This window comes from Suricata suricatta, chromosome 15, assembly GCF_006229205.1.
Source record: "Suricata suricatta isolate VVHF042 chromosome 15, meerkat_22Aug2017_6uvM2_HiC, whole genome shotgun sequence".
Classification (NCBI taxonomy): Eukaryota; Metazoa; Chordata; class Mammalia; order Carnivora; family Herpestidae; genus Suricata; species Suricata suricatta.
This window is the reverse complement of record NC_043714.1, coordinates 33478373-33491655: the sequence shown is the minus strand read 5'-3', so window position 1 is coordinate 33491655 and position 13283 is coordinate 33478373. Positions and strand designations below refer to the sequence as shown.

Here is a 13283-nt window from a genome sequence, read left to right as displayed (position 1 = left end):
TCTGTGCTTTTTCTGTACCTATTGATACGATTATATGATTTTTCTTCTTTAGTCTTTTAATGTGAAGAATTACATTAAGTGATTTCCAGTTAACCAGACTCTCATTCCTATAGTGTAAATCCCACTTTGTCGTAGTGAATAATTCTTCTTATACATTGTTAGATTTGATTTGCTAATTTTCTGTTGAGGATTTTTACATGTATGTTCATGAGTAAGATTGATATGTAGTTCTTCTTTCTTGTAAAGTCTTTATCTGTGTTAGGTAGTAGAGTAATGCTAGCCTCATGGAATGGGATAGAAAGTGGGCCTCTACTTCAGTTTTCTGGAAGAGATTATAGAGAATTGGTATGACTTTTAACTGAAATGTTTAGTAGATTCATACAATAATTTGGGCCTGGTTCTTTTTTTCCCTGTTTTTAAGGTTATTAATTTTTAACTTTAAACCTACTTTAGAGATGTACTCCTCTTCAGATTATCTATTTCTCTTCATGTAAGATTTTATAGATGTGTCTTTCAAAGGAGTTGGTCCATTAAACCTGTAGTAGTCTGCTCAGGCTGCCATCACAAAATATCACAGCCTGGGTAGTTTAAGCAACAGAAATTTAATTTCCCCAGGTCTAGAGGCTAGAAGTCCAAGATTAACATGCTGTCAGTTTTTGTTGAGGTTTCTCTTTGTGGCCTGCAGACAGCCACTTTCTCTTTGTGCCTTCCTCTGATCTTTCCTGTGTATGTGGAGAGAGCAAAGAGATTTCTGCTGCTTTTTCTTTTCTTCTAAATATGCCAGTCAAACCAAATTAGGACCCCATCTTGTGACTTCATTTAACCTTAATTATCTCTTTAAAGGCCCTGTCTCTAAATATAATTGGGGGTTGTGGCTTCAATCTATTTATGTCAGAGAAGACCTTGCAGATCATTGGGGTAAAGAATAAGCTATTTTACTTAACTTCTTCTGTAATAGTTGGTTATCCATATGGAAGACCATGAAATTAGATTCTTACTCCAAACCATATAAAATTAGTAAATATTAATTGGATTAAGGTGTACAATAAACTTTAGAACTACAAAACACACAAATCTGCCTGTTGATATATATTGTTTTCATTTCAGATAGTGTCTTTTTTCTGGCCTGATTTCCAAACTTAACAGTGTACTTTGTTTACTGTCTCTGCATACTTAAGTGCTGACTTACACCGTTCATTTAAGAAAAAAAAAGAAAGAAAGAAACTTAAGAGCCATCATGTTAAGAACGAATCATAATTCCATTTATGCTATTTCCCTATACTGACAATTGTGCCAGCTAGTTGTGAATACTGAAATAATTAGGTGTCTATCCCTGTAAACTTCAGATTATTGATAAGCACATCATGTGGTTAAGAGTTTTATTTTAGGGGTGCCTGGGTGGCTCAGTCGGTTAAGCATCTGACTTTGGCTCAGGTCATGATCATGCAGTCAGTGAGTTGGAGTTCACATCAGGCTCTGTGCTGACAGCTCAGAGCCTGGAGCCTGCTTCAGATTCTGTGTCTCCCTCTCTCTCTGCCCCTCCCCCACTCACAGTCTGTCTCTGTCTTTCAAAAATAAATAAACATAATTTTTATTAAAAGAGTTCTATTTTAGAGTAAGAAATATCTGGATTTGAATCCTGACTCTGATACTTGCTACCTGAAAGACCAGGATCAAGTTACTTTATCTTCTAAGTCTCATTCTCCCTGTGTGCAAAGTGAGTATTGTAACACTGTCTACCTCATAAAACTTAGGAGATCATGGTGGGGAACCCCCCCAAAACAAACAAACACAAGCAAAAAAGGAAACCCACTTTAGCACAGTGCTTGAAACATAGTGCTTAATAAATGCCCACTATCATCTTAAATTTTTTTAAAAGTTTATTTATTTTGATGGAGAGAGAGCACATGCACACAAGTGAGCATGGGAAGGGCAGAGAGACAAGGGAGAGAGAGAGAGAGAGAGAGAGAGAGAGAGAGAGAGAGAGAGAGCGCGAATCCCAAGCAGGCTCCACGCTGTCAGCGCAGAGCTTGGCAGAGGGCGCAAACTCACTGGCAGTGAGATTATGACCTGAGCTGAAATCCAAGAGTCAGTCGCTCAACTGACTGAGCCAGCCAGGCACCCCATCTTAACTTGTTTTAATTTACCAGACTACAGAAATTGTTGAGTATATTCTAATAGAATTATAGAAAGCAGGGTGAGAGCTAAGGATATTAAGTTTTAAAGTGAATATATGTAAGGTGTTAAGAAGTTGCCTTGTGAAAAGTAAGTACTGTATAAACATTTACTTCTACTTTTATTATTATATTTAAAAATCTAAATACAAAATATTCCACTTAGGGTGAAAAAAAGTTACTCTTTAAAAGGATAGCTGAAAATGGCATTACAGAATGCAGCCAGCAGTTGGAGTGGGGGTGGCTGAACTAGGTTTTATTTGATGGGAAACTTGTTATGAGCCAATACCATCATATGACTCAAAAAGAACTGAAATGAACAGATTAAGTTGATAGAAAGCAAAGTGTCCAAAGCAGTGATGATACCAATTTTTCTTTTTGCTTTGCTGGCCAAGCTTTACCTGATGTATCCTTTTTCTCTTTGGTCCACCACATTTCCAGCTGCTTCTTGGCAAATTAAAGTACACCTCTAAAAAGAAATCAAAATGCTAAGAGATTTTGAAAACAGGCTGCATGAGAAAGAGCTTAATATTAGAGCCAAGGATTCTCAACACGATGGAAAAAAATATTTCAGGGAGAAAATTCCAGTTAATTTCAAATACTTAAAGGCTTTCAGAAGAACCTAATATTTCAAACTATTAGAAAATTAAATCATTCATCATCAAAAGCATATAAACCAAACAATTTATTCACTTGTCAGGGAAATTAGAGATCATTTATGGAATGGTTGGAAAGTTAGATTATATAACTCTAAAATCTCTTCCTATCTTTAAAATGTGGAATTGGAAAGGGCCTCCTCGATTCACTCTATTTAAAGTGAATGTCTAGGCTCCCTTCCACTTTAATGACCTCAGTGAGTGATTCCTAGAAATGGGAACTTCGGAGGTTTTATCACAAGATCACTTAAGTATTCTTAGGGGACTGTGTAACTTTGGCTGATGCATAATTTACATGCTGGTAATAATTATCATATAAATAACTGGTGGCATTCATGTCTTACTTGCATCTTTATGATCAATTTGGGCACATTTTGTTTCTTGGGTAATTAAGTGTTGTTCGTTCAATAAACGGTCATTGAACAACATTATGTGACAGCACATAATGAGTTAAGCAAGGACCCCACTCTTACAGAGCACATAGTTGAATGTGGGAGACAAGTATTTAAGTGGATAATTGCAAAATAGTATATCATATGTGACTTTGAGACTTTACAGGAACTTTATTATATCAGAGACCATATCCATGTTATGCTCCCCAGAACCTAGAGTGTCTGCTGTATATTGTGCCTTGATTACATAGATGTTGAATAAATTAATATTTTTTTATTCAAAACAATAATAGGACTTTAATGAATAATTTCATTTTTATCAATATAGCTTTATATCCCAAGTTTATTAAATATGGTATAAAATAAGCTTAGCCTAAATTATTTTTCATTATAAAATCTAGACTCCAAAATAATATTTTACATAGTAAGTGTCCCAGGAGTAGGTACTTAAACTGCCAGAGGCACCAGCTTTTTGAAATTGTGTTATATTAATAAGTATTCATAATAATTAATGAGATACTACTATGTTATATTATGTTATATTAATTAGTATTGATTTTCCTTGTAATGTCTTCATTTAACCTTGATTTTAAATAAATGTTTTTGTGGCTCTTGAGGATACACACTAGAAGTTGTTATTTTACTTTAATAATATATGCAGAGAAAAGAAACCTAGAAGTTGCTGAGGAATAATCAGTTCTTTCCCAGAAATATTTCTCATTATTCTCTTTATTTTTTTTAAAAACCTCTGTGGGTTTTTAAAAATTTTTATTTAAATTCTAGCTAGTCATCATACAGTGCAATATTGGTTTCAGTAGTAGAATTTAGTGATTTATCACTTCCATATAACTCCCAGTGCTCATGCCTACCAGTGCCTCCTTAATGCCCATCACTCATTTAGCCCCCGCCCCCCTCTAGCAACCCACAGTTTGTACTTTGTTGTTGGTTTTTTTTTTAAATAGTTTATTGTCAAATTGGTTTCCATACAACACCCAGTGCTCTTCCCCGTAAGTGCCCTTCTCCATCACCACCACCTCTTTTCCTCCCTCCCCCTTCCCCTTCAACTCTCAGTTCATTTTCAGCATTCAATAGTCTCTCAAGTTTTGCGTCCCTCTCTCTCCCCAACTCTCTTTCCCTCTTCCCCTCCCCCTGGTCCTCCATTAGGTTTCTCCTGGTCTTCTGTTAGACCTATGAGTGCAAACATATGGTTTCTGTCCTTCTCTGCCTGACTCATTTCACTTAGCATGACACCCTCGAGGTCCATCCACTTTCCTACAAATGGCCAGATTTCATTCTTTCTCATTGCTGTGTAATTATTTTCTTTAAACCCAGTGAGGTCACTGAATTTGATGATCCTATTGACTTCATAGAGAATTCATGACAGGCTGTGTTACAGATACTATTTAAATAAAACCCAAAGTAACATGTACTAGTCTGCCTTACCTGGAAGACTGCCATCTTGGGAAATAGCAAAATACTTAATGTAAGCTTTTCTAGAGGGAGAGACTCCATATTCTATCTCTATTCTCTGGCCATTTATTCTACTTTAAAAAAAGTGAAACTGCATCAAGGTACAAGAATTATGTGAATGAAAGTAAATTAGTCTAATTCTTTCTTGATAGAATATCATAATACATTCTGGATATGGATCTGACAATAATTTAACTATGTAATTGATCATTTTTACTCTATTATCCTCTTAGCAATTGTCTACTTTCCAAGTTACAACATATTCCATTTATTTGCTAATCATTGTTCATAAAATGTTGGTATGCTTTTGTCTGTTGAATTGACTAAAGGGTATTTAGCTTTGTCCATACAAAAAAAAAATACAAAAAAAATTCTGACATTATATACATACTCTGTAGCTTAACTAGATGCTGAGGTACTCAATTTTTTTATTTCAAAATGAGAGCTAAAACTTTACTATAACTTTGAAAAATGTCACTCTCAAAATTTAAAGGAGAAATAATTATTAATATATAGAGTTGTTATTAAATAAATTGGTATGGATCCAGTGATGTTAAAATGGAGAACCCTGATTTTACATGGTAATCTTAGGCACTGGGTAATATTTACTATGTCACTCGAATGACTAATTATAGAGTTTACTTCAGGGGTGCGTGGGTGGCTCAGTAGGTTGAGCATCCAACTTAGGGTCAGGTCATGATCTCACAGTTCATGGGTCCAGGCCCCGTGTTGGGCTCTGTTCTGCCAGTTCAGACAGGATTGTAAAAGGCATGGCCATTAAAGATAACTAACATTAATTTTTTTTAGGTAAAAGTTTCAAAATTTAGCAACATGAAAGTTTAGAAGAATCAGTGAAATGACATCATAAATAAACCTGATAAAGCCTTCAAAAAATAAAGTCAATTGTCTTATTAGAAAGAAAAATATGTTTGGGGCACCTGGGTGGCTCAGTCAGTTGAGTCTCTGACTTCATTTCAGGTCATGATGGTATGGTTCCTGAGTTGGAGCCCCATATCAAGCTCTGCATTGACAGTACAGAGACTGCTTGGGATTCTCTCTCTCCCTTTGTGTCTGCTCCTCCCCCACTGTGCACACACGCACACACACACACACACACACACACACACACACACTCTCTCTCTCTCTCTCTCTCTCTCCTTTTTTTATCTCTCTTTCTTAAAATAAATAAACATTTATTTTATTTTTTTAAATAAATAAACATTTAAAAAGACCAAAAAAAGTATGTTTGCCATAACCCCTCTACAGAAAAGCAAAGTAAAAACATTTTAAAATGAAATTAGCTTTATGTTTTCAAACATAACCTTCATTTTATAACATTTTATGTTTGGTAAATATACATCTTAATAATTTTGTACATCATGCATTAGAACTACTAAGAATGACAATCTTATTTTTCTTGATATCATATATCTCTGTGCTCATTATTATTTCAATTATTTGTAAATACAAACCACATCTCAATGGCCTAAAAATTCCAAAATTGGTTTCTGTTTGTACTTTGTTTAGAACTCTGAATCTGAAGTGCACTCGTGTGTCTTGTATTTGTTAATGGCATCACAAATATTGTGGTTCAGTATATTTTGGATGCTAATCAGGGAATAGCTTTGAAAAAGACAGTGATGTGTTTACAAATCCAAATGATACTCCACATTTATTATTCTTTATTACGTTGCTTCATTTTTCTCAGAACCACTATGTAGTTATATACATATCATACTAACGAATTTTTCTTTTTTAAAACAAATGATTTCTTCCTTACACACTGGATAAAACACCAATTCCCATTAACAATACTGTTAGAACCTTCACTGAAACAGTGTAATTCTTCCTATCTCCATGACTACCACTCTAGTATTTCGCTCTGTCTTCTCTTGTTTGAACTTCCGAAATGTTGCCTTCCTTCCATTCTTGTCTCCTTATCCATTTTTCGTCAGACACAGTGGTCTTTGTAAACTAGAATAATACCAGGATACTTCTCTGCTTCTCCTTTCACAGAATATCACTTGCTTCCCGCCAGTTTCCTTTCATCTCATACCATTGTCTTGAGTGTTCATTTTACACCAATTCACGAAGCACTCCGTTCTTTGAACAGGCCAAGTGTGCGTGGGCTGCTCACTGTTCCTTGGGGCTGGAAACTAGTGCTTGCTGAGCATGTGTGGCTCCTTTTGTCATTGAATTCCCATTTATCATCTACTAAACTCACTTCACCTTCTCAACCTTCACTTGCTACCCTCTGTGATGATCTTTTTGATATTTTGGGGTTTTTGTTGGGGGGGTTTGTTTATCTCCTATCACCGAAGCAGATTCTTCTTCAAAGGTGTATCTCTGGCACCTAGAACAGAAGCGATTTATGTAGTATGTTCTTTCAAATAATGTGTCATAAAAATACTTCCCCACTAATGAGGGTCTTCTGAGTCGCTGTTGGGTGGGAATAAAATAGAAGACTACTAGGAGAATTAACTTAGGTGTCAGAGTTACAACGTTAATCTGAATGTTCTTCGGCCATCAAGCAGGAACTTTTGAGACTAACAAGCTGCACAGAAGCAGCACCTGATGTCTTCATCTAGAATTTTACCCTTTCTCAACATGGAGTTCAGAGCATCTCACTGAAGCGACATCAAGTTAAAACAAACAAGTAAGGCTACTACAAAATACTGTATAGCATTTTCCCTAAACAGGCTTGAATTATTTTACTCTATCCATCCTGTGGCTCAGCTCAGAAAATATCGTGTTTTCCTTGACACCTCCTTTTCTCGCAAAGCCTGTGTCCAGCATTTAGTGTATCTTGGAATGTGTGTCTTTAAGATTTGTCCAAAATCCATGTACTTCTCAGTATCTCTGCTGGTCATCCCCTGGCCTCCACTGCCGTCTCTCACCTAAGGTTTTGCTAGAGTTTCCAGTGGCTGTCCCTGCTTCAACTCTTGCTCTGCTTCAATACATTTCTGACACAATGCTGAATAGAAGTGTAAGTCAAATGTCACTTAGCTCTTGATGGTCCAGTTCTTCCCCCCTCACGTGGAGCAAAACCTCACCTGCTTACAGTGGCCAAAGCCTTTGATTTTCTGACACTCTTCTGGCCTCATCTCCAACAGTGGCCACCTCACCATTCTTGGTACTTGCCAAGCCTGTCTCCAACCTCCAGACCTTTCACTTGTCATTTCTCCTGCCTGGAACTCTCCTTGTCCCCACTCCATTTCCACCTGCTTTGCTTCCTAATTTTTTTTTAATATACAGTGAAATTTACCATCAAATAGTCAATGTAAATATGTATTAGAAACTAGTGAAAACCTTGCTCTAGATGTGAGGTCTAGCGTAGAATAGGAGACAGTGCATTCTTGAGCAGAATATTTAAGTTGAAAAACCAGCTCTGACACTCTAAATTTTCTCTAATGTTTTCTAAATCTTAGTTTCTTTCTTCGTAAAATCGGTATAAACACCCATCTCTTTGGGTTGCTTAGGGCGTTAAATAGGATACTATGAAATGCTTGCCTGGCTCAGAGTAAATGCTCTGTTAATACCATTATTTTATTATTTCAGTGTGATACCTACCTCACATTTGTAATTATTGAGACATACCTACAAGGGGGCTAAAAATATAGTCTTGATGTTATTTTTCCACTGGAAAGTATATCTTAATTTTTTTCTCTGATGCTAAACAGCCTTAAAATAACAAAAAAAATAACTTTGAGTCCTATATATATTATGATATATAAAAGACGCCGTAATTTTGCTACTACTACATCATTGTAAATGTTTATTCTTAAGCTGTCTTTTATTACTGCATTGCAATTAACATTAACCTAAATATTATACTCTCTTTTATGTATTATGAATTTTTTTGCTTAAATAAACTGACTCATGGATGTAAGATTGTTGATGGAAGTATCCATTTGTTATTAGACTCAAGAAAAGTAAACTAAATAATGTCCAAGTTATTTCTTTAAATTAATATAATTGTTAAGTGTTTGTATTAAAAAGCTCTTCACTCACATTGCCTTTTATAACTTGACAGAATTAAATACACCACAAGAAAGTAATAGAACATAAGAAACTGCACTTAGTTAACCTTTTCTTTAAGAACTAAGAAATAACTTTGTGTCTGCTGAATTGGTGTTTATAGATAAAGAATAACATAAGGGCCTTATTTGGAAGTAACATGTGTGCACGCCATGGTGTGCCCCTAAAAGTAATGATAGCAAGAAAGAAATTGAATTTTTAATTTCAGTTCGAAACTGTTGCACCTGTTTGGTCATTTGGCAAATCTGCCTTTGTTGTCGCTCAGGAGGCAAAGTGATGGACTGATCTAATTACCCCTCTGTTAAGCATTCTGCAGAGAACTTCTCCCTCGTCTCCTTGGTGGATGAATACTATATTATTGGGAATTAAATGACCACGGTGGGTTGAAATCTAGCTATAAAGACATGAGACAGTAACCAAATTTTTTATTTAATATGACTGCTTTTCTAGTATTTTACTCAACTGACTAGATCAAAACCTGTAATAAGTTCAACTATATATAAAAAAGCCATACTGATTGTTCTCTTCTCTAAATTTCAGTATAAAGAACGTCACTCCAAAAGTAGGAGACCCTGAAACCCGGAAAGCTATTCGCCGTGCCTTTGATGTGTGGCAGAATGTGACTCCTCTGACATTTGAAGAAGTTCCTTACAGTGAATTAGAAAACGGCAAACGCGATGTGGATATAACCATCATTTTCGCATCTGGGTTTCATGGAGACAGTTCTCCCTTTGATGGAGAGGGAGGGTTTTTGGCACATGCCTACTTCCCTGGACCAGGAATTGGGGGAGATACTCATTTTGACTCAGATGAGCCATGGACACTAGGAAATCCTAATCATGATGGTAAGTGCATGGCTTTTTACATTGCAAATCGTTCTTTTTTATTTTTGTTTTTGGAATGCCCAAGTGATTGGTTGGTTTACAAACTTTTTTTAATGTTTATTTATTTTGAGAACGAGTGCAAGCAGGGGGAGAGGTAAAGAGAGAGGAGAGAGAGAATCCCAAGCAGGCCGTGCACTGTCAGCATAGAGTCTGTCACCAGGCATGACCTCAGGAACCGTTTAATAATGACCTGAGCCGAAACTGAGAGTAGGTAGCTTAACCAACTGAGCCACCCAGGTGCCCAATTAACAAATTTTTAAGGTGTCGATTCTAAATTTATTTTTAAAAATATAAAACACTATGTGAGACTTTTAAATAACATTTTAGAAGAAGAATTTGTATGTGTCATTAGACAATACTAGTTTTTCATGTGGTCTGTTGCTTAGAAATTAGAACTTCACACTGTAAATAAACTGAATTTTGTTTTCTCTAAAATGTCACTTAAAAGCTTAAGGAAATTCTGCTAGTTTTTCTACACTTTATTCCACTGTTTCCACTTGAAACTTAACCTAATTGGCATTTCTGGCATAGCTTCTGCCATCTTTTCTGGTATTTTCTATTTTGTAAAATGTTTCCAGTTTGTAAAATGTTGCTCCTCTTCTTTCATTTTTTATTTCCCTACATAGTCTCCCAATGTGATATAACACAATATTTATTATTTTTATATCTTTATTTTTATCAAAACCAGTTTTTCAAATCTATTCCCACAAGTCTATCAGTTTTCTAATCTTCATAATTATTCTGATAAGCAAAGATAAATTTAAAATAACTTGATAACTAAAAGAAAAGCTACTTTTTATAAGAAATATGTGTTTCTTCCTAGACACACTCCATACTTTATGTTTAAAAAACATTCACATAACTATAGGATCCCAAGTTATAAGACTCATAAGCAGCTATCTCTTGGAAGTATTTTAATCAAAACTTAAATATGTTTTCTTTCTCACAATAGTAGAGTGCTGTTAAAAATACAGCACGCAGGGACATCTGGGTGGCTCAGCTGGTTGAACCCCACCTTTGTCTTAGGTCATGATCTTACAGTGTGTGAGCTTAAACCCCATGTCGGGCTCTGTGCTGACAGCTCAGAACCGGAGCCTGCTTCGGGTCCTGTGACTCCCTCTTTCTCTGCCCCTCTCCTGTTCATGCTCATACTCCCTCTGGTGCTCTCTCTCTCTCTTTCTCTCTCTCTCTCAAATATAAAATAAAAAACATTAAAATGTAAAAAAGGTACAGCATGCATTGTTTTAATGGCAGCTAATCAGCTAATGAAACCCTTAATTCCTCCCTGATGAGTTAAGCCCAGCCTTCAAATTAAACTGTTAGTTCACCGGAAAGTTTAGTTAGCTGGATTAGTGTAGTAGCCTTGTATTTTGAGAACCTGCAGGATTCAAACATATTATGGATAGCATGAATTAAGGTGAGTTAATTTAAAATAACATCAATTTTCAAGGAAAGAAAATATTATAACTTCCTGCTATCCAAAAGAAAATAAAATATCTAGTATTACACAAAATGACCTTTGATATTGTTATTAATAGGTATATTGACTATATTAAATTATTACTTCATTTTTAAGAACTGATTTGGAGATAAATGGCAAGTTTGTTGGGAGATTTCACTATATAGTAGTGGAATGAGCAGACCTGCATCCAATTCCTGGCTAACTGATCATTACCTCAAGAAGCTGCTAACACTGCCGTATGCTTATTTTCACTCCGTATGTTGTATTGCAGGGCTGAGACATTGCAAGTAGAGGTGTTTTCTCTTCAGGCATGCTTAGTCTATACCTGAGCGCCCGATAATAAAATATCTGTAACGTGATAGTAGGCCCCCCCTGGTCTGACACACAAATCACTTAAAATTAAGTATGTTTATCTTATTTTTATCAAAAGTACGCAGGCATTCTAATGAAGTAGTTCACATATCTTCCAGTCAGTTGTTAGAGTACATGTTTGCACTCCAAATGATTGACAATAGCGCATATAATGGTAGATTTTGTGGACAGAGGCAAAACTGCATTTGCTTCCAGGAAAAGACTTCTTCTAAAATTCTAAACAGAAAATTATATTTTATTCCAATAATTAAAATTCCATAGTTACATTTTATTCTAAAAATAGATATAATTCTTAAGACTACTTTGAATCTAGCTAGCTTTGAGGTCATGTTAATTTGGGGGATGGTGCCTATCAAATGGCCTATTTTTCTCTTAAAATGTTGAAATCCTCAAGAAAATTGCACAGATTTTTTAGATGCCTCCTCTATTAGCTGGAATTTTTTAGGCCTCAACAAATACTCTTTTAAAATAAATAAAAAGCCAAAATCCTAGAAGATCCCATCCAAAGTGGATGGAGCTAGAGCAGTTAGGCTGAGCAAAATAAGTAAGGCAGCAACCTCATTGACCTTGGACACAGCAACTTCTTACTTGATGCGTCTCTGAGGCAAGGGAAACAAAAGCAAAAATGAACTTTTGGGACCTCATCAAGATAAAAAACTTCTACAAAGCAAATGAAAAAATCAAGAAGACTGAAAGGCAACCAACGGAATGGGAGAAATATTTGCAAATGACATATCTGATAAAAGGTTAGTATTCAAAATCTATGAAGAACTTATCAAACTCAAAACCCAAAAAACAAATAATCTAGTGAAGAAAGGACAAAAGACATGAATAGACATTTTTCCAAAGAAGACATCCAGATGGCTAACAGACATGAAATGATGTTCATCACTCATCATCAGGGAAATACAAATCAAAACCACAATGAGATACCACCTCACACCTGTCAGAATGGCTAAAATTAACAACTCAGGCAACAGCAGATGTTAGCAAAGATGCAGAGAAATGGGAAATCTTTTGCACTGCTGGTGGGAAGGCAAACTGGTACAGCCACTCTAGAGAACAGTATGGAGGTTCCTCAAAAAATTAAAAATAGAACTGCCTTACAACCCAGCAGTTGCACTACTAGGTATTTATCCAAAGGATATAGGAGTGCTGATTCAAAGGGGCACATGCCCCAATGTTTATAGCAGCACTATCAATAATAGCTAAGTTATGGAGAGAGCCCAAATATCCATCAACAGATGAATAAAGAAGAGGTGGTGTACACACACGCACACACACACGTGCACACACAATGGAATATTACTTGGCAATCAAAAAAGAATGAAATCTTGCCATTTGCAACAGTGTGGATGGAACTAAAGTGTATTATGCAAAGCAAAATAAATCAGAGAAGGACAAATACATGATTTCACTTGTGTGGAATTTAAGAAACAAAACAGATGAACATAGGGCAAGGGAAGGAATAATAAGATAAAAACAGAGAGGGAGACAAACCACAAGAGACTCTTAGATACAGAGAACAAACTGAAGGTGGCTGGTGGGGTGTGGGGTGGGGGATGGGCCAAGTGGGCGATGAACGTTAAGGAAGCACTTGTTGAGATGACCACTGGGTGTTATATGTAAGTGATGAATCACTAAATTCTATTCCTGAAATAACTATCACACTGTATGTTAATTACCTGGAATTTAAATAAAAAATAAATTAATTAAAAAATAATAATAAAAGAAAAGCAAAAAGCTTTTAAGAAAACATCTATAGGGACATTTGAGATGACATAGGAAATGAGAATGTTTACTCTGTGATCACTGTTATGAATGCTTCTGTGTTT

At 35.7% G+C, this 13283-nt stretch overlaps 1 protein-coding gene across 1 annotated transcript in view; it reads left to right on the top strand.

The window, feature by feature from the left end:
* MMP16 (matrix metallopeptidase 16) overlaps nt 1-13283 on the top strand; it is a 259044-nt gene that overhangs the window by 145321 nt on the left and 100440 nt on the right. The window contains exon 4 of the mRNA XM_029923828.1: nt 9271-9575. Within this exon, the coding sequence (XP_029779688.1) occupies nt 9271-9575 (305 nt within the window). The remainder of the gene's footprint in view (nt 1-9270; nt 9576-13283) is intronic.